The sequence below is a fragment of the Magallana gigas genome, chromosome 2 (genome assembly GCF_963853765.1).
Source record: "Magallana gigas chromosome 2, xbMagGiga1.1, whole genome shotgun sequence".
Taxonomy (NCBI): domain Eukaryota; kingdom Metazoa; phylum Mollusca; class Bivalvia; order Ostreida; family Ostreidae; genus Magallana; species Magallana gigas.
In genome coordinates, this window is record NC_088854.1 from 36,987,301 (window position 1) to 37,009,806 (window position 22,506).

Sequence of the window (22,506 nt, forward strand, 5' to 3'; positions counted from 1 at the left end):
AAATCGCGGAGCATTTGGCCTGATAACGTCTAACAAAAACATTAAAAAAATTACGATGTGCTTTACCTCAGGTTTGCCTGTCAAAACGCGAGGGTCGTGATCGTCCGCGGGGGTGGCGTTGCATCATACTACTGCGAGTATACACATTGTGAAATGCATTAATAAAAACATAATGTGTGTTCAATGTATTTGTAAATTTTTGGGGGTTTGTACATTAAACTGAAAAACCGATTAAATACGTGAATATAATTCAGTTTCATTTTTTTGCTGGTATCCTCCACAGCGGTTTTCAGTTTGGTTTCCAGTTGAAAATATATACCTTAGTTTTATTTTTTTTTTTACCAACTATAGAAAGGGATTTGTTTCTCCTAGGGGTGTGATATATCTATTTTAATTACTTTGCCTAAATCCTTTACTTATTAATTCGCTAATTGTAAATAATAATGAAACTTTTATTTCTTTCAAATGTGAAAACGAAGTAAGACCAGACAAAATACGCCAGCTTTCTTATTCTTCATGTACCTTAATGATTTGCATGAATTTTTGCACATGCATCTTATGTTCAGAGTTTACCAAATTTTATATGACTTGTTTGAAATAAGTTGAATATTTCTTTTTTAATTGTTTACTTTTTTTATGAATACGACGTTGTGCTGTTCGCAGAAACTCCTGAAAATTTGCATGGACAATTAGATTGTTTTCATACTTATTGCATGAAATGAAACCTGATAATGAATATCGATAAATCTAACATATTAATATCTAGCAGAGGTAGGCGGAAAGAAAACATATAGATAAAAATAATGGAAAACTAATTGAAGTTGATACCGATTTTAACTACTAGTATATGGGAATCGTATTTAGCAGAAGAGGATCTTCTAAGAATGCAATACAGAAATTAGCCGAAAAAGCATTATATAAAGTGTTAAAAAGGAGATTCCATAACCTTTCAATGCAAAGCATGTCAAATAGATTTTTTTGACAAAAATTTCTAGCCCATACTATTGTGTAGATGTGAATTGTGTTGTGTGGATGGGAATTTTTCAAACATTGCAATTATAGAAAGGATTTAATTCAAATTTTGTCAACTTTTACTCCATTTAAAACAATCAGTTCCAGATTAAATGATGTATGGTGAATTTGGTAAATATCCATAGAAATTCAAATAAAACCACGCATGGTTTTTATATTGGACGAGAATATTCGTAGGAAAGTATACAATAATCTATTATTTAGGCATTTGTAGGAATAAAGAAATGGGGGGGGGGGGGGGGGGCTTAATAAATTGGTTTGAAAGCATGAAAACATTTTGAATAATTGTGGACAGTCTAATATTTGGATTGATCAACGAGTCGATACATACAAAATAGCGGAAATTAAAACTTACTTTAATTGATAAATTCAAGCTTTAAATTATAAGAATAAATTATAAATTAGCGAGGAAAAATCAGATTTTGAGAATCATTTAAGACAGTATTAACAAAAAAGAAATGCAATTACTTTTGTAGATTTCGAACTTATTATCAACTACCAATTGAAGTAGAAGATATATTGGGTAAATATTAGATTCTGTGCTTGTTGCAATCGACATGAAATTGGAAATTAATGTACTCCATCACTCTCTTATAGCTGTAATTCATTGCAACAAAAACGCGTTCAATTTTTATTAGAAAAAAAAAACTATCAAAATAAAAATGCTACATGTATTAGTTTTGAATCAATAATGTCTGGTACAAAACGATCATATATTTTTTCGTTTTCAGTTCAGTGCCACGACGACAGCACTGTTTTCTTTGGAAAGTATGCCGAAATGCTCCCCCGGGTTTAGAACCTCCATACTTCATACTTGTATTTATGACGAGTCAAAGTTTATATTTATCACGCGCATGCGATGTTTATTAGTTAGTACTTGTACCATTGTACAATGATGTTGAGATTAAAATAAATGAATAAGTAACACCCCCTTCTTCTGGGAACATTTTCTTCTCCGGCATTCTTCCAAGCACATTAATTTTTTTTTTTTTTTGCTTTGGTATTTTTTTGTTTGGTTGGTTTTTATTTTAGAAAGAACAAAAATATTAGAATTTTTGTTTTTATTTTAAAATCATAATCAATCGCTGGACCTGAAAAAGGAAAAAAGAGGGAGGTATGGCGTTTTACGTACGACTTATCGAAAACGTCCAACTTTCACTTCAATATTTCCGGTTTTGCCACATCACAACATGGAAGCTATATTCAGTATTCCATTTACGGTTTTGGAAGTTCCAAACCTTAAATTAAAGCGACCAGGATGGGTGAAACAACCGTCTGCAATGGTCATGTTTTCCATGGTCCTGTTTTCGTATTTTTTGGTTACTGGAGGTAAGGTTTTTTAACTCGTCAGCATAAGTGTATGCCGCCGCGCGGCGCCGGTAGACATGCACCTGCCAGGTATAACTATTTTCCAAAGCCTGGCTTAAAGGGCGTGTATTATACTACGTGACTACCTACTCAGTACCATAATCAGTGTTGAATGGATCTGAGAATTAAATTTTCAATGCTCAATTGGTGCAACGGCCCTTAATTTTTTTTTAAAAAACGAGGGGTTGTGCCAAACATTTGCAATTAGCTACATTAAAACTAAACCTCTCTATTATCAACCTCAATTACATCTTAGGCATAGACCATACATTATACATTTAAAACACTACACTATTATTATTATTATGCTGATTGACATTTGTGAATTGTCATTCTCAAGCCAATTTATTTAAGAGTAAAGATATATATATATTATCAAATGTGTTGTTTTTCAAACAATATCTCGTTGTGTTTTTTTTCTTATAAATCTGTAAAAAAGGGTCAGTTCAAAACAAGATTTAAGTATTCCTTAGCATCAGTTAAGGTTTATTATTTTAAACCTGCAAAAATAATTATTCTTGTCTGTATTGGCATAATACATAGTAGGTAGGCAGAAGTTATAGAAGTAGTGTATTAACTAAATTAACAATATATCAACACTCATAACACATTCTTTTTAATTGTCATAGCACTAGAGGCATCAGAGGTATATACCTAAAGTATGATTAAGATAAAACTGGTAGATGGTACTTATAGTCTTATACAATGTTAAAATGTCATTTTTACAAAAATTAGCATCTTCAAGTGAAACATGTTGGTAATAAAATTACAAAGACTTGGTGTATTTTCTAGTTATCCGTTTCTGTTGGTATAAATAAGTTTTTCAATTATTTTAGAATTTAAAAAAGGGATGCATATAATGATTGAAATAATAAAGATAAAACTTTGACAACACGGCTTTGAAAATATTGTGATTTTATACTTAATTAATTGAATTGATTTTTAAAAGGAATTTTCTTCCTACAGGAATCATTTATGATGTGATTGTGGAACCTCCAAGTATTGGATCTACAACAGATGAAAGGGGAAATTCAAAGCCAGTAAGAAAAATACATCAACTCATTCTTTTTTAATGCTGAGCAAACAATTCTGTTAAACTATTCAAAAGTATAAAATATGCTTAAATTAGTAGTTGTTACCATGGTATCATACCATGATACACTGAAAAATGTTGATTTGTTTTCCAGGTTGCCTTTATGCCATACAGAGTTAATGGTCAATACATTATGGAAGGATTGGCTTCCAGTTTTCTTTTTACAATTGGTGGACTTGGATTTGTTATACTGGACAGAACAAACCATTCCATGCCTCGCCTAAACCGAATTCTTCTCATCTCAGTGGGATTTATATCCATTCTTATCTCTTTCTTTATGTGCAGAGTGTTCATGAGGATGAAATTACCGTAAGTTGTACTAACTTTTGTTTTGCTCTGGGCAAAAACGTTTTAGTGCTTGTAATTGCATTGATACACAATTAAGTATTTCTTAGTTGGTAATATCAATGTGTGTTTTATAAAAGATGTATAACATACTGATACAGAAAGTTAAAGTACTGTAGCTATTTTGGGAAGGTGCCTCATTTGTATATTAAGGGGGATGTGCCGCCATCTTGTATATTTGAGGATAAGAACGTAAACATTTCTTGAATTGGCTTGTTTCTGCCATAAACTGGCCAATAAATATTGCCAAAAGATATAAAAGCAATAAATATAAAGTCCTACATGCCATTTTGTTTGAAAAGTATGCATACAAGAACAGGACAACTTTTTCTCAACAAATGGTTGTAGAGAGAACATCAATGAAACCCCTTCATATTTTTTCAGATTTTTAAATCTTCGAAATAATTATTTAGCTGTGTAGTTCGACAGCTGTTTTGAGTGATTAAAAGGGCATTGTCCTGTTCAAAGCAAGTTCAAGAAATGTTTACATTCTTATCCTCAAATGTACAAGATGGCCGCACATCCCCCTTAAAAAGGGGTGCCATTAATGGTTAATACATATCTTTAAATTTTAGACATTAAATCTATATATGTCAGCCATAAATTGTTTGACTCTCAATGTTTTACATTTTTCTATTTCAGGGGTTATCTGATGGCATAGAGAGAGACATTTTCTACTTATGTATAAACAATTCATTTCATTGTAATTTTTTAGAAATAAATTGAAATTATTTGGTAAGAATTGATTACTTGTGATTTATCTAAGACAAGGTCACTGAAGGAAAAATGAGAGCATCTCTGCTAAACATTCCCTCTATGACAGCATTGAAATCAAAAAGACACTTATGAAATTATGACGGTTTACATTCCCTGTGCCAAAGTTAATTAAGATCCCATGCCATAAAATATCGTCATGTGCCATTAACAGATCTTGAACACCTCGAGTTCATCTTCATAAAGAAAGTGAGCGCACAAGATTGTAAGTTTGCAGGAATCCTCAACACGAATTAATTGGGATTTAAATGTCTATAACCTCGAAAGGCTATGTACAGGTTTCAACAAAAATATATTATGTTGAGAGTGGAAGTACATGGCTATTCCGGTTATTAAAAAACTCACAAGCTCTCAAAAAATGGCAATGACAGGTAAACCAATAACTAGTTACATGTATATTAAAAATGTTAATGCAAACATATTTTAATGAGGTTATATTGAGTATATCCTAAAAAAACTAGTAATAAGAAAAAAAATAGTGTTTATACAGCAGATCTAGAAATCAATAACGACAAATTAAAACATACCGGTATATTATAATTCAACATTATGTTATAATAATAAACATTTAAAACAAAAATAAGTTTAAATTTTTTTAAAAAGACCACCAGTTGGATTTGACCCCAAAACACTGCATGTTTGTATTCACTAAACCAGGACGAAACCACTGAGCCATGCGAGACTTGACAATATGCTCTATAAAGTACTGTTTGAAACAACATTGTCATATCAATGGACTTTGTTTTTTATCCTTTAAAAGATAATTTGAAAAAGTACATAATTAGTCATCTCTGGGTCATCTCGCCATCTTTTTTTAAAAAGCGACATTTTTAATGTTGAAATATGTTATCTTTACACGTTTCAAATTTGTGGAGAGAAGACCCAGACACAACAAAATCATTTAAAACCAGTTGTAAATAAGTAGGATTTTGCATGAATTGCAACGTGTTGCTGTATTAAGACCCATATTATGATAAAAACCTTTTGCATTTCAAATATTTTTCCACTCATTCCACATCCAATAGAAACCAAAAAACGGTTATAAATCGAAAAATATTCAAAATTCTACTACAGTTATTGCCAAGATCAAAGAGATGCCGCGGACATTATTCTCCAATATACCACGAACGTCATCAGTAAATTATCAGATCAGAAATACCTATTTTTCTCGCACTGATCATGAAAGTACAACTTCAAACCGTAAAAAGTTTTAAAACCATGTCATATTCACGTGTTAGTTCCAGTCAAAACGATGTGTATTGCCTCAAATGTTTATCTTTAAGAGATCAATGCGGCCGTTCCTAGGACCCCCCCCCCCCCAGCACATTTTCACTGCGTGTTTTTACATGGAATATATAACGTGTAGTAGTAATAATCGTATTAAATTGTCCTTAAAATTTTAGGTATATAACTCAAATATATTTTATAAATAAGTGAAGAGTAATAAAAATCCAAAGAAAAATTTTGTCGTCTGCATGTGATTCCTTTGATCGATATACATGTAAACATTACTAACAAAAACGTTGGGGTTACACGGAACAGCCGTCAAAATGACCTAGATCGTCTCTCTATAGAAGAAACGATCTGTAGAAATACTGGACTGTTAGTAGAATAGAAATAAAGTTCTTGTTTTCGTGAATGTTGCAGGATAACCTCCTCGGTCTCGAAATGTTGTTTGAAATATAAAAGCCTCGGCTAACGCCTCGGCTTTTATATTTCTAAACAACATTTCTCGACCTCGGAAGTTATTCTGCAACATTCACGATAACTCGTACTTTATTTCTTAATTAATTGATGAAATTTTCACTCTCCTTGTGTGCCCAGATTCCTGCCTATTATCATATTGGCCAAATCTGGCTCATACTTCACCCACAGAGTGGCTTTGGATAAATGGTGTGCAGTGACCTTGAACCATGTTTTAGGTCCAAGATTAAGGTCCCAGCAGAATTGTATATAAAATCCTTGTCAGGGGCTAATCTTCTCTCACCATGGTCCAATCTGGCTCATACTACACTCAGTGTGTGCAGTGACCTTGAATGAAGTTTGTGGGTCAAGGTCATGTTGGACCAGGCTTAAATCCTTTTTTCCAGTGCATATATACTTTCCACTTAGCCCTATTTGGCTCATACTTCACATAAACAGAACTTTTGAGTAAAGGGTGTGTAGTGACCTTAAACCAATTTTCAAGGTCAAATGTGAAGGTCATAGCATAATTAAATAAAAAATCCTTGTCCAGAGTATATCTGCTCTCTCTTTGCTCCAATCTGGCTCATATTTCACCCACATGGTGCCTTTGATAAAAAGAGTATGCAGTGACTTTGAAGTTCTTTCAGTCAAAATTCTATTAAACGATAAAGTTGTATTGAGAGTTCAAAGAATGCTAATAAAACGTATTGGGTATAAGTTTTATTGACTAAAAAACTCGCCAAGACGAAGCACCACCCATATGACCATGCAGTGAGACGGTAACAAGTGAACTCGGCACCTGGTGAATTTGGCACCTGCGTAAATAGTGAAGTCGGCACCTGGGAAACTCGGCACCTGGTAAACTCGGCCTCATGAATCTGGTGAACTCGGCACCTCGATATTTTTCTCTTATCATAACTTTAAATAAACATAGACGAAGTACAAAACCTCGTTATTTTTTTATTATCATAAAACAGATATAAAAAAAAACATCGAAGAAATACAAAACCATGATGCAATTGTGACAAAAATTTCACGTACTCCGTGAATAAAAGCAGTTAAAAACAACTAACTACAAAGAGGATATATATAATTAATATAATAATTAAAATTAAAACGAAGAAATAAGGTAGATTTGTAAACATATTAATTTATTTCCTATATAGAACAGTAATATAATTATGTATACACAACATCAAAGGTACTGTACTTAAGCATGTGTTATCCAGTGTGTACCTTGTTTAAATTGCTAAAAGATGACAAGATGACAGCGGGGTATTCCTAGTATACATGAAAGGGGCTACCAGGTGCTATTAGACGGTGTATTACCCGTACACATAGAAGGGGTGAGATAGGCCTACTAATTATGAGGAGGTTAATGAAGAGACCCTGTCAACACATGGGCTTCCCAATGTCACCTTTTCTTGCGACTTCAAGAAGACAACAGCAGTGGGTGTTAAGTAAAATATATTTTTTACATTATAAACACATATATTTAAAATAACAAATTTGAAAAGAAAGTAAATATGTAATAACTATGCATATATTAATTGTTTGTAGATTTATAAAGTTCACTTGAATCCCCTATAAAATAATATCTACATGTATAATTATGAAACTAATTAAGATATTACCATTATAGACTCTGACTATTTATGGAATATTTATGAAATATTTTAATTCTATGATCAAGGCACCACATCAATTGATTATTTTTAAATAGCTGACATTTATTAAAATAAAGTATATTAAGGTCAAGATCTAGTGCCTACAGGTTTATGAATTTCAGGATATAAATTCTTTAAATGATGCTTCATAACAATATCTTTGTTTCATAGGGTGTACCGGGGCTTAAATTTTTTATAAATACAATGAAAATTCATGTTTTAAACAACTATTTTCTATGAAATAAGAAGGATAAAAGTAACAAATCTCGGAGTTTTGTCCATTTTTGACTAATGAAATATATCTAGAGTGCCTACAGTCTCTCCAAAAACGGCATAAACAAGCTCTTAACATCCTTTTTAAAATGATGTCAAATTATATATAGGTACAGGGATTGCTTTTCTCGTGATTAAATATAGAATGTCAAAATACTTTATTTTCTACATAATTCCTTTAAAGTCGTAAAATACGGGAAAAGATTTATGAAATCAATTATGATGTCATAATAGTTCTAGCACCAAAAAGACAGTCTGGAATCATTTACTAGATCTTGACCTTAAATAAAAAAGAGTTTATATACTTTAAATATATACAATTATTGTATATATTTAAAGTATAGATGAATTTTAAATATAAAGTTTATACTTGATTCCCATATCTACATGTATGATTAATATGAAACTTATTAAGACATCACCAATAGATTCTTACTATTTATTGAGTATTTATGAAATATTTAAATATTTTAATTATATGATCAAGGCACTATGCAACATAACTGAATTGAATTGAATTGAACATATTTTATTGAATAAATCAAAAGGATAAGACACAAGTTCTAAAACTTAGATAGTCCTCTCCTAGTAATGAAATTTTATAAATATTGCCATACATTGAATATATTGAAATATTGAATATATTGAATACACATAAATATACATGAATAAACAATCTACTGCATATATAATACCACCTTATAAATTCAAACATTTTTTGAAAAACGACCACATTCACTCAAAAAAATTTGTACTCCAAAAAAATTTGTATAACTAGTTTAAGATCACTAAAAAAAGGAAAATATATAAATTTACACTGTATAACCCAACTTTCAATGCTACTCAATTAACACGTCTTGTAATACATTGTATTAACTTTCTACAATCAATTACACTTTTGGAAAAATACATGAAATTTCAAAACTATTCAACAATTAATGAAAATATGTTGAAAACAACTGATTCTCAATCTTCTATCTAGGAAGTTAACCTTTGTCTTGATACTTGTGCTGCAACACAAAAATACTTGTCAAAGTATAAATTCTATGAATGTATTTTATCTCTGATTAGTGCAAGACTGCTTTGAACTCTCGCTCTCTCTCTCTCTGATAATTATAAATGAAAACACATATAGAATGTGGCATTAAGTTAAAACGTAAATTCACAAAGGCTATTGTTTAAATTCATGAAAATGTACTGTAACAATAAGATACCATATTGAATTCTGTTTACACCTGAAAAAGCATTTTACAAGTTATCCAACGTAAGTACCAAACAACATATCCTTTAATTGCCTGCAAATGATTTCCATGATTGGAAATTTTCCCTGAAAGAAAAACTGGCAGTTCATATCATAAGTATAGTTTTATATAATTTTTTTGTGTCTTTCTTTAAAAAAAAGTGTACAAATGCTTCTTTCTTTCTAAATAATCACATTTATAGTGTATATATATATAGTTGTATGTATAGAATTTTAGCAAGTGTAGTGACATTCAGGCTAAAATTACACCAGTATGTAGATATTTGATAAATGTAGTAATTTTAAGAAAGTTAATGTTATCTAATATTACATGTAATATTACATGTATGCAAGGATGAACTAGATATATAAAATAAATAAAAATAAGCAAAATGTTATCAACAAAAATAATTAGATTTTTGACTATTCAAATCTGCCAGTATCTTGAATATAAATTAGAAAAAAAAGTATTTATTTTCATGCAATCATAGTTCGAGGAGACCTTCCTATGTCTGGATGGGCGTGCACCAGAGGTTCTTGCTCCAGTGATGGACTATGTCTACAGGACGTGGATCCGTTCTTCAATCTTCAAGATCCATCACTGGAGTGTGTTCATGACGTCCATCCAGACCAACAATGATGTGGGGGATGGCACATCCGCCTGAACACCAGTGTTGTCACCAGGGGATCGGTTCCCTTTTACCATCTTCTTCTTGTTCTGCATCGGGAAGCGACAAACATCACAGTGCAGATGAAGATGGTATCTGAAGGGAAGATGCAGAGGTTCCAAAGGAAGAGGACATTACAGGTGGAAGGTCGTGTCTTCAAGCTTTGGAACAACTACTGTGAAAAATCGATCACTGCGAGTGAACTGTTAACGGGCTGTGCTTCTATTTATGGACCACCAGCTTTGAACATGTGATTCGTTCAGATATCGTGATATCGACAGCTGTGCCCCCCTTCGTGAAATGTGCATCTTGTAATGTAAAAATGTCTTTAACTTATAAAGTATGTTTGTTATTGTCACTGCATTTAAAATATCTTGTTTTGTTTTATTGAGTTTTTTTTAATCAAAATTGCTATTACTGTTTTTGTTATTCGTTGTGCCTATGTTCATAATGAATAAAAAGATGGAGTTAGCTAAGAATATAATAATCGTTGTTGTTCTTGAAAGGATTTTAATGAAATAAATTAGACAAAATTGCAAAATGAGTTAATTGAATGTACAACTACAAGCAATATTATAGTTCACACAGTATCAATAATTTCAGTGGCAAGTGAAAAATTTGCTCTTTAATGGTTAAAAAAATGTAAACATACTACAATGCAAGAAATTAAGGACATGATAAAAAAAGGTTTAAAAAACCACAAAATAATCATTTCTGATATTCAATCTGTCTCCTTTAATTATTTCTGCCTGTAGTAATTATTGTAAGTATTTTTACTACATTTAGCAATAATATGGTTATATGGATTCATTGTCTCAATTCATCTTTTAACTAGACCTATTTTCTCCGACCGTAATTATCTTGGGAGCGCCTCTGATATGCTCATTGATGAATGTGAAGAACATCGCGCCAAGATGAAACTAAACTGGTCATATAACAACCAAATGTGCAAATGTTCATAAAATTTTCATATTTAGAAAGATAAATTCTTACATAAATTATATCAATTCAAAATATATGTTAAGCCAGTAGCTAGTGAATTATTTCGTATCTGTTGATAAATGTGGTCGTCAGTAATAAGTTACATTGAAAAACTCACCTTTCTGTGAGACCATGTTTATTATACCACATAATGAATCGTAGTTTCGTAGATAAGATACAAGAAATTTGTTAATTCTTTTAATGCGATACAGTGTAAAGTGTATTTGACAAGACTTTTTCGTTCAAATCATGAAATTAAAAAATTCAAATTAAATGATAATATTAATTTATATAGTGGTTTACGTGATACGATGTCAAATTGTCTGATACACGTACACATTACGATACAATGCTGTATCATTCATTCGTAAATATTTATATCTACCAAGTATTATTCCCTCTATTTCTTACGGAAACTTATAGTTAATTCATAGCTATATAGAAACAGCCAGACTGAAATCTACATGCCCGATTGGTCGAAATCTACAGCGGCTGAAAGTGACAGGACTGAAATTGACACCCCCCTGTTTATCGATTGGCGACCTTGGTAAAATCCCGGACTGCACGAAATAATCATGACGATGCCAGACTCAAAGTCTCACAGGAGACGATTTGGCTGTTTCTTTTAGCTAACGTACTTTTGTACATTAACAGTAATTTAGTGAATTTTACTAACTTTTCATAATCAGTTTAATAATTAGATAAAGAAAGATGTTAATATAAACAATAAAATGCTTTCTTTGATGATTCATGCGGGTTATGAAGGTAGCGATCATTGCAGGAAAAATTCACATAACCCGCTAACTCCGTAAAATGCAAGGATACCATCTAAATACCGGTACTTCTTTTTTATTTCATTTCATTTTTAAAGTTTGAAAAATAGATAACATCTTAATGATGAAAAAAAAACTTTTCGGCTGTGCATCTTAATTTCGTAAGAAAAAAGAGGGAATCATACTTAGTAGATGTAATTATTAACGGATAAAAGATGCAAACATTATGCACTCTGTATAAACGACACTTATTTGATGCGCATCCGAAGCAAGACAACAAAACACTGTCTGTGCAAGATACTGCGGATACATGGGAAATTCTATCCAAGAATAAATTATATTTTATATTTTTATTGTAGTTTCACTTATTCATTTTTACTAACATTTTACTACATTGTGTAATTCATCATTTAGAAGTCCGAGCAACCCGAATGTCTCCACTGGAAAGCAACTGACTAACTTTCGCGGCCGATATACACACACACACACCTCATAAAGCATCGACAGTTGAGGAGCGATCGAAATAATATTTCGACCAAATGCCTTGTCAGTTTTAAGCTTCACTTTGTAGTATAATCCATGATCCGAGACGCCTCCAAAAGTTACTCACGCTTCTATTCTTTAACATCAATTAACCCCTTCACGGTAACTGCGGTACTGCTCTTTTGCAGGTCAAAATGACATGGTTTGGTGAAATGTGACGTAACGTCAATTGTTTCATTTACGTAATTTAATTATCTACCTACTGAAATTTCGGCAAAGTATATCATTTTGCCCTGCAAGAAGCAGTACCGCAGTTATCGTGAAGGGGTCTATATGGAAAAGGGGATGTTCCAAATAAAACACACTGTACTATAGATCATATCCAACCAATCGATTAAAACAAATGTGCCAATTAAGTGTTAATATTTTATTCTTTAATAAACAAATGCTTTTTGAACATTTCATCATATCAAGTGATTTAGTCATTAACAAGAATAGAATTCCAGGGTCCCCCGCCAGTCAAGCAGTATACTAGTATACTGTATATTGGAATATTTTCAAACATTCAGGGCTGTTCCAGAATTAAATGTGTGGGGAGGTTGGGAGGAACATTTATTTACCCCCACCACCCATTTTTTTTCTTCTATTTTTCCTGTCGCAAATCCGTCAAAATTTGTAGGTATGAGAGCGCTTACAAGGTCAATTTTTGGATAAAACAGAGACATTATTGTGATCAAAGTCCTATTACTCCAACAAAAAGTATCGACCAATGCTGATTTTCGAACTTGACCAAAGTATTAGTGGTATAAACATTTGGTATAAATTTAATGAAAATCGGTCAAAATTTGTAGGCATGAGAGCGCTTACAAAAAAGTGTGACGGACGGACGCCCGGCATTTCTATGTCCCCGCACCGCGTTGCGGCGGGGACAATTAAATATATCACCTATATTTGTATCAGAGTGCTTTGCATTTGATCTGTTGCGTTATCATAGACTGACAGACAACATCGGATGCTGAAGGAAAACACTATATTTTGATAAAATAGAAGCCAAGGGTTTTCGCACCAAAATATTGTGTTTTGTTATTTCAAAGTGAATGTGATTGAAGCTGCATTATCTAATCTTCATCTTAATCATCTTATTCAACTATGTGGCCATATTAGCCCTACATAAGGGCATCAACACCGAAAACAGGGGTTATGACTTTCACAATTTAGGTAGAATGCTTCATGAAAACCATGCATTCAGTTTATCTCCCTTGCTATGGAAGTAGAGGATTGGGATTTTCTAAGATTGAACAAATTTTCACTTGGTATATGGCCATATTTGCCCATCCAACGGCCTGAACCCCGACGCATAAATTTCAATTTCGGTAGAGGGATTCATGAACATTAAAATTATGCATTTAGTTTTTCTCAAAACCAAATGAATGAGAGCATATAAGTTTTCCTAAAAATAGAAGAGTTATAGATTTGCAACACTCCTCTTTTTAAGCGAAGAACTGTAGCTCTTCAGGACTTTCACCTCAATTTTCCCGTATGCTAGTAGCTTGTCTGCTACATATATGCAGCTGCTCACAGGAAATTCAGTCAAAATTGTTGATATATGTGTAGAGAGACACAACATTTTCTTTGCAAGCACACCAGGTAAATTATTTTCAGAATGGCAGTACCGGGTAGTTGATTTTTTCATCAGAGATAAAAGAAAATTGAAGTCTACAGCATATCATTACTAAAAGACTCCTAAATTTCTTAACCTCTGGCTTTTATGCTGGAATTTTTGGTCGATTTTCCTGAAAAAAATTATGATAAAATATGAATGATATACATGTATATAGAAATTAGAGCTCATATTTAAATTTAAGACATTGGATGGCAGTGCATCAGATAGAAGATAATATCATAGAAAATCATATGTCCCTTATCTACATTTATATCTTCATTTCATCACTGCAAGCCATCCAACATTGCGAAATTACATGCAATACTGATAAAAAATTAAACAACATATAATTTGCTTTTTATCATAAGCTATGTTTGTCACTGACTTAACAGACGACCTCGGGTACACAACTAGTGTTTAACATAAAGCAATCCCCTTTTTAAAGCCTTAAAATATTGAGGGATAGTGGGAGTACATCATCTCAAACCATGGCCATTAATGTACATGTTATGTGAATATTCAGGTGGGTTCAGGTGTTTGAACAAGTGGGCCATAAATAGCTAGAGAAGAATGATTCCTTGAAAAACACGAACTCAATTTCTTAAAAAGACCACAAGTATGTTTGATATTTGTCTCAGTATCAGGCAGAAAATCTTCCTCACAGACATCAGAGAGAAAGTTCAAGAGTAAAAAATCATCATCTACTGAGTCTACAATATCAACATCCATGTTCAATTTTTAAAAATAAAATGTGAATGTTACATTTATATTTTTTGTTTGAAAAAAATTCTTTGTGCTCACATAAAATTTTGGTATCATCCTGTGATGCAAAAGTCTACCCATAGAGTTTTACATAATTTATTGCAAAGTTATCTATCAATAGTAAAAATACTGGTATATGTCTTTTAAAGTTGCATAGTTCTTCTGGAGGGATAATATTCATGACTTAATAATAAAAATTTGTTCAGGGCTATCTTGTTAAATTACTTGTAAGCAAACATGAAGTTCGATAAATATATCGTTACCTCATATCAGGTCAAATGATTTATACTATAAGACAATAGATACACTTTACAATCATTTTATGGAATGATACCTTTATATATTCAAAGCACAGTTTCAGAATAAAATCCTCCTCATTTTATTTCGGAGAGGTCGTAAAATTTTCATCATATTCTGTGCATTCAATATAAATGGTCACTATTTTATAAAATTTGAAATCACTTTAAAAAAAATACCTGTCTGTATATATAGCAGTATGAAAACAGAGCACCAAGAATCAATTCATATAATTTCATTAGCAGGAAAATGATACAAAAAATCATTAGCAGTGCTTCTGAATTTATAAAAATGCAAGTTATGCTTACTTTTGAAGCCCACCCCCTCCCCCTCCCCTGAATGGATTTAACAAAATTCATTTTAAGCTTATTGATTGTTAGTCTCATGGGAATTTAAACTTGGTAAACTTTACACATTTTGTGGCAAGCATCAGATATCCGCAGTTTATTCTTCAGGAGCTCAGATAAACTAGTCATCACATACTTTACACAAAATGTACCCAATAGGAGGCTAAACTTACAAACAGGAAATTAACTACTTTAAATATTACAATTTTATAAAAGTTTATTTAACTAAGAAAAAACACAAGCCGAAGTAACCTGTTACTTTTAACTTTTATAGACAGGGTTAACTGAAAAATCATCATCTTTTTCCTCGATAGTAAATCTGTTAGGTCGATTATTAATGACATTCAAGTTCATGTTTATGAAAATGTAACAAGTTAATGATTTTACTTTAAAATTAACATAATAAGCTTACAATTTCATATTCAAAAAGATAACATATTGTCTAAAAGGCAGTTCAGACATCCAAGGAAGGATTAGTCCATCATCGGAATACCTCTGGTGGAAACCGCGAATGGAGAAAAAATTTTCATCACCACTGCCCGTTCTCTGATTGCCAAAGATTCATAAATCCAATGACCAATACTTACCAATAGCTGCATCATTATCTGAACTACATTACCAATCAACTTTCAATCTAAAACAAATGAAAATTAACACATTAAAATAGAATAAATTCTTCAAAATTTTGGCAGGGCTGTTAAAAAGAAAATCAGATACTTGTTTTAAATCTCTTCATTCTATTCAGAGAGATTCCCACAAGAATTTCATCATTTCAGTATAAATTTAGAAAAAATAAAACATGTACACAAATTAATATGAAAGCTGCAATTTGTTTTTGTCCACCTAATTATGCCCAATCTACAATAATTGGCCCAACCAGTTGTTTGTCCTTCCCAGGCACTGATTGACTTGCTGATTTAAATTCCACTAATATAGGACAAGTCTTTAAAATTCTAAACTATACAAATATGACCAAAAAAAGTTTACTTTTAAGAATTTTCTTAGTACTTTCAGATTTTTTCCATGTAAAACTAGTTTCATAATCAGTTATTTTCAAGACCTTTCATGTTGAAGTTTAAGTTTTCTTGGGAGGAGTTCACCAACTTGTGATCATCTCCTTCTGAAAGCATAGGTTTCCATCTAATCAACTTAATACCCTTAACTATGTTCTAAAGAGGATGGAAAGTGGACATTTTTAGAACAATGCTTCAAGACTGTACACAAATATGATAAGAATTGCTCAAATAAGCCACTGTCGCAGGTAAGCCCAACATACAATGTCATTTCTTGGCCTTTCATACATAGGGCAATCAACAGAAACACTGGTAATAAAAAAAATTTTCAAGGAAGCAAACTTAAATTTTTTTTAGCAGAGTGACACAGGCGCTTTGGTTATCAAAAATATGAGAATTTTCAAAGCAGTTCAGACATCCAAGGAAGGATTAATCCATCATCGGAAAACCTCTGGTGGAAACCGCGAATGGAGAAATGATTTTCATCATCACTGCTGATAAATTCTCACAAGTTTTTTTTTTATTTAACTCTATGATAAAGGGAAACGAAATTTTCAAATAATTCCATATTACCTTTTTTAATACATGTACTGCCCACAGTCCAATACCTATTTCCTGCAACAAAAGATTATTGGACATTACAATATAGCACTATAGTAAAAATATCTTTAGGCCAAAATACATTAATCAAGTGTCCATCAGATAGAGCTAATAATACATGCACATCATAAAATTCAGTATTATAAGGCTTTCATCCCAAAACACTATCTGTAACACGACATCTGTAACACGACATTGCAACTCTTGAATACTTCCCGCCTTCAACGGTGAGCACGTGGTTACCCCCAACCCCCATTTTATCAAGTACAACAAAATTAATGTAAATTAGTTTGATGAAAAAATATTGTTCTTGCATTCATCCACAATTTAGGTCTAACACGTACTTTTTTGCTCAATTTTATACATCAACTTGATCAAGCTGAAAACTGATGAAAATTGTCAGAGACAAAACGTTAACTTACAGTAAACCTTGATTATAATGGTCTCCAATACAATATATCTCGCTTCATCTTTCTCTAATTCAATTTAACTTGCCTTTCCTATACTTCTGCCTGTGCCTACAGAATAGTATTTTCTGCGTCTTCTCCAATGTCCACCTTGTCCAACACCTTTCATTCCAAGCAGGGAGTAACACGTGCGTGTTTGGGCATGCGCCTTGGTACTAAGGATTAAAGTACGTTGTTCTTAGTTATTTCTTTCATTTTTCTTTTAACTTACTGATTAGAGCTTATCTGATAACAATGCATTTTATATCAAATATAATTTTGTTAACTGCTTTTGCTTGCTAAAAACTAGTTTACAAAAGTGGTTTGGTGTGGAAATATATGAAATCGAAACATCTTATGTGCAACATGTTCAGAGTGTCTTTAGGAAAAAAAAATAAAAAGAATGTAATTTCGCGTCAGATATCTTATTGAGCATATTGAGCATAGGAGCGCACAATCATGACAAAATTTATTTTCATAGACATTTCTCGTTCATTCTCGAAATTTCGCGTAATTTGTCGAGCTACGTGTCCTTGAGATATGAATGAGAGTATTGTCCAATGAAATTGCAGAGAATATATTACGATATCCAATCAAATTTGGACACGATTGGCCGTGTACTAGTGACTGTACACGCGTATAAGTAATAGGCATTTTATATGACAGGTGGAAAAGAAATAAGTCTGAAATTTTGAAGAAACTAAACAGAGGATATTTCAGCGTTAAAGAGTAAGTATTTATTCAATGATATCAAGATATTCTAGCGTATACTAATGAAGAAATACATGTACTTAACAGCTTGTACTGAATATGCCGGTATTCTACCGGCGTTTTCTCTACATAAGGTTTATTGAACATAATTAAATTTTGAAGGAAATTGTGAGGTTGAATTGTTAATAAAACATATTCATTTATATGGGAACAGACGACTACTCTTGTTATGAAAAACGGGTTATTGTTATTTTTTTACCTGCATGCGCAGTATCTTGTTTTAAAAGGTAGAATATGCCATTTATGTTTCTAAACTACAATAAATAAAGTTCATGTGATGGAGTATTAGTTTTTTTCTTCAAATTTGATCAATTAATATCTAATATTCTTCAAAAAATCTTACATCATCAATAATCAACTGAAAACTGGTAACAGAAGAGCCATATGCTCAGTGTTTAATCATGTTTATGTTTGCTCTCTTGCAGAAATGAGAAAGTTACTGTTTCTTGGTTTGGCCATTTTGTTGGTATCATGGTCCAGAGCTGATGATGATGAGGGTGAGAAGAAAAAAGACAAAGAAAGTATTGGGACAGTAATTGGAATTGATTTGGGAACCACATATTCATGGTAAGTAGCCGCATTAAGTGACAGCTTGGTAGGAAAATTTTGAGGCAGATCAATTAATTCAGAAGAATTGCGGGATGATTAGAAGGAGGAAGTGGTTAGTGGTTACATAACTATTGCTTGGGGCTTTGTACAGTTGTGTAACACGTACGTACCTTTAGCAATCCTGTGTGATGCTGTTTTTTTACTAGAGGTTATTGCATATAATTATGCCAGGAGCAATGATTGTTTTCTCTATCCTAAATATTTTATGTGTGTATTTTCAGTGTTGGTGTATTCAAAAATGGACGAGTAGAAATCATTGCCAATGACCAAGGAAACCGTATCACCCCATCCTATGTTGCCTTCACAGCAGACAATGAACGATTGATTGGAGATGCTGCTAAAAATCAGCTGACCTCCAACCCTGAAAACACCATTTTTGATGTCAAACGTTTGATTGGTCGCACCTGGGATGACAAGTCTGTTCAGAAGGACATTCAGTACTATCCTTTCAAAGTCATCAACAAGAATGGAAAACCACACATCAGTGTCGAGGCCAACGGTGAGGAGAAAGTCTTTGCTCCTGAAGAAGTTTCTGCCATGGTTCTTGGAAAGATGAGGGAAATTGCTGAAGGATTCTTGGGCAAAAAGATCAACAATGCTGTAATCACTGTCCCTGCTTACTTCAATGATGCCCAGCGTCAGGCCACAAAGGACGCTGGAACCATTGCTGGTCTCAATGTCATGAGAATTATCAATGAGCCGTAAGTATAAAAGTCTTGTAGGTTGCAAATTGATGCAAATTTGGAATAAAATCATTGAACTTGACTTTAAATTGCAAGTTTTAATTTTTTTTTAATTACATTGGTACATGATTATGTCTTCTTCAGAACTGCAGCTGCCATTGCTTATGGTTTGGACAAGAAGGAAGGAGAGAAGAACATCCTGGTCTTTGATCTTGGTGGCGGTACCTTCGATGTCTCTCTGCTGACCATTGATAATGGAGTGTTTGAGGTTGTTGCTACAAATGGTGACACTCACTTGGGAGGAGAGGACTTTGATCAGAGAGTTATGGAGCACTTCATCAAGCTGTACAAGAAGAAGAAGGGCAAAGACATCAGGTATATATATTTCATTGATTTACAGTCATAGGAATTCAATGTTAGTTTTTTGAATGTTATTTGATCTAACGGATATTAATCTTAATATTCTAGGAAGGACAACCGTGCTGTTCAGAAACTCCGTCGTGAAGTGGAGAAAGCCAAGAGAGCTCTTTCCTCCCAGCATCAGGCCAAGATTGAAATTGAATCCCTGTTTGATGGAGAAGATTTCTCAGAAACATTAACCCGTGCCAGATTTGAGGAACTCAACATGGTAAGTTGTTCTTGCCATTTTCATGGCAAATTTTATTACAAATTTTTTCTTCAAATTCAGAATATTGAAGATAAATACTGCTATAGGGGACTTATATTTCAACAAAATTTTGTATTGCAGGACTTATTCAGATCCACAATGAAACCAGTGAAACAGGTCTTGGAAGACGCTGACTTGAAAAAAGAAGAAATTGATGAAATTGTATTAGTTGGAGGCTCCACTAGAATCCCTAAGGTCCAACAGCTTGTCAAAGACTTCTTCAATGGAAAAGTAAGTAAAGATTCAGTCCATATTTAACATATTTTTGATATTAGTATTCATGTGCACACTTAGATGACATTAACAATATTTGATAATGTTTGCGTAATAACTGAATCATTAGAAATATTCAGTATACAGTTGAATGACATAACTGATGTTTGATATTTTTTGTGCAGGAGCCAAACCGTGGAGTCAACCCTGATGAGGCTGTTGCTTATGGAGCTGCTGTACAAGCTGGAGTGTTGAGTGGAGAGGAAGACACTGGTGACCTTCTGCTGTTGGATGTTAACCCCTTGACCATGGGTATCGAGACTGTTGGCGGTGTCATGACCAAACTCATCCCTCGTAACACTGTTATCCCCACCAAGAAATCTCAGATCTTCTCCACAGCTGCTGATAACCAACCAACTGTGACCATCCAGGTCTTTGAAGGAGAACGTCCAATGACCAAGGATAACCACTTGCTCGGAAAGTTTGACCTGACAGGAATTCCCCCAGCACCTAGAGGAGTCCCACAGATTGAGGTTACATTTGAGATCGATGTAAACGGTATCTTGAAGGTTACAGCTGAGGACAAAGGAACAGGAACCAAGAACCACATTGTTATCCAGAACGACAACAACAGACTCTCACCAGAAGACATCGAAAGAATGATCAACGATGCTGAGAAGTTTGCTGATGATGACAAGAAAGTGAAGGAGAAGGTTGAAGCCAAAAATGAACTCGAAAGCTATGCATATTCTCTTAAAAATCAGATAGGAGACAAAGAAAAATTGGGAGGAAAATTGAGTGATGAGGATAAAAAGACAATTGAAGAAGCTGTGGATGAGAAAATTAAGTGGATGGAATCTAATGCTGATGCTGAAGTAGAAGACTTAAAAGCACAAAAGAAAGAGTTAGAAGAGATTGTGCAGCCTATTATGACCAAACTTTATCAGGGAGCAGGTGGTGCCCCTCCCCCATCAGGAGAAGAGGGTGCTGATGAGAAGGACGAGTTATAAAGACAGTTTCTCATTAATTCATTACTTATTTTCATTCATTATCAATCAGGGGTCCTTTGACAAATTTAATGAATGTTTTGTCTTTCAGTTAAGTGCTATCAATTTATATATCTTCTCTCCGTTTTCTAAAATGTAGTCAACATAAAACACTTATAATAATTTTGGGGCCATAAGAAAGCTTTTAAGTATAAGTAGAAATAATGTTTATAAAATAAAGGGGCATGTCATTTCCTTTTGGGTGAGTGCTTGTATTGTAGAATAAAAGCTCATGTAGCATAATTATTTTTTTTACCAAATCATCATGTATTCCACAGCAGATTTTAGTTTCTTGAGTTTGACATGATGTACCATTGTATAGCTGTTTCTTCTGGCAGAGGTGTGGAGAGAGCATGGAAAGGAAAATTAGCAACATGGGAGATGATGCAACCTTATTCCTTGCAACTTGCATCATAGTAATATGGATCTTTCTGCTCTATTTATTGATGATAGTGTGCTAGTGTAAGTGCTGAGTGGTTGAAATGAGAGTTTCTCTGAACAAGTTTGATGGATGAAATCCATGTACAAGTGAAATTGTTGTTTTGAATGTAAATGTACATGTTTATGATGGATGTTATTAAAATTCTAAAATTTAATTTTCTGTTAATTTGTCATTTTTCATATTTTGTTGGTTGCAATTCTTCCATTGACAAGAAAAAGAAAAAAAACTTTGGCCATAAAGCTGACCATACATTGAATTACTTGTAACTACTTTTTTACATCCAATTATAAAACACCTAGGAAGAGGGAGGGATTCCAGACCCATTGGTAAATTCAAACTTATTAAAGAAATTAGGTGCTTAAGATGTAGATTCGAAAGGAATCTGGGCGCACAAGGAGAAATAAAATTTCATCAATTAATTTTCCATATTTTTCGAATTACAATCGTTATTTGGTTTCTGTTGGATATGGAATGGGTGAAAAATGTTTGAAACGCAAGAAGTTTATAATAATATGGGTCTAAATAAAGCAAAACGACGGAATTTATGCAAAATCCTACTAAGAG

At 32.9% G+C, this 22,506-nt stretch overlaps 2 protein-coding genes, 1 long non-coding RNA gene and 1 other non-coding gene across 4 annotated transcripts; 2 read left to right on the forward strand and 2 right to left on the reverse strand.

Moving 5' to 3' along the window:
• The first annotated feature begins 2,185 nt into the window (after positions 1 to 2,185).
• Positions 2,186 to 4,580, forward strand: LOC105340372 (oligosaccharyltransferase complex subunit OSTC). The gene is made up of 4 exons (XM_011446388.3): positions 2,186 to 2,361; positions 3,367 to 3,440; positions 3,588 to 3,802; positions 4,481 to 4,580. Exons 1-4 carry the CDS (start codon positions 2,223 to 2,225, stop codon positions 4,497 to 4,499), a joined length of 447 nt encoding a protein of 148 aa, XP_011444690.1. The 5' UTR covers positions 2,186 to 2,222; the 3' UTR covers positions 4,500 to 4,580.
• Positions 4,581 to 12,795: 8,215 nt separating this feature from the next.
• On the reverse strand, positions 12,796 to 17,920 carry LOC105340371 (uncharacterized). Its single transcript, XR_010711085.1, has 4 exons — positions 17,561 to 17,920; positions 17,039 to 17,080; positions 16,040 to 16,086; positions 12,796 to 14,176 (listed from the first exon to the last, which is right to left on the reverse strand). It is a non-coding gene; the product is annotated as an uncharacterized lncRNA (long non-coding RNA).
• Positions 15,903 to 15,990, reverse strand: LOC136273234 (small nucleolar RNA SNORD14). The gene has a single exon (XR_010711467.1). It is a non-coding gene; the product is annotated as a small nucleolar RNA SNORD14 (small nucleolar RNA).
• A 215-nt stretch (positions 17,921 to 18,135) lies between the features above and the next one.
• Positions 18,136 to 22,096, forward strand: LOC105340370 (78 kDa glucose-regulated protein). The gene is given in 7 exon segments (NM_001305362.1): positions 18,136 to 18,240; positions 18,708 to 18,849; positions 19,113 to 19,592; positions 19,719 to 19,949; positions 20,043 to 20,202; positions 20,323 to 20,472; positions 20,640 to 22,096. Coding segments are annotated over 6 exon segments (1,986 nt in total). The 5' UTR covers positions 18,136 to 18,240; positions 18,708 to 18,709; the 3' UTR covers positions 21,465 to 22,096.
• Positions 22,097 to 22,506: the final 410 nt, after the last annotated feature.

Excerpts from the sequence above, each read along its gene's own strand:
- LOC105340372 (XM_011446388.3), top strand. The coding sequence starts at position 2,223 with ATGGAAGCTATATTCAGTATTCCATTTACGGTTTTGGAAGTTCCAAAC. Across the intron at positions 2,362-3,366 it reads GTATTTTTTGGTTACTGGAG|GAATCATTTATGATGTGATT; the intron begins GTAAGGTTTTTT and ends TTCTTCCTACAG. Across the intron at positions 3,441-3,587 it reads AAAGGGGAAATTCAAAGCCA|GTTGCCTTTATGCCATACAG; the intron begins GTAAGAAAAATA and ends TTTGTTTTCCAG.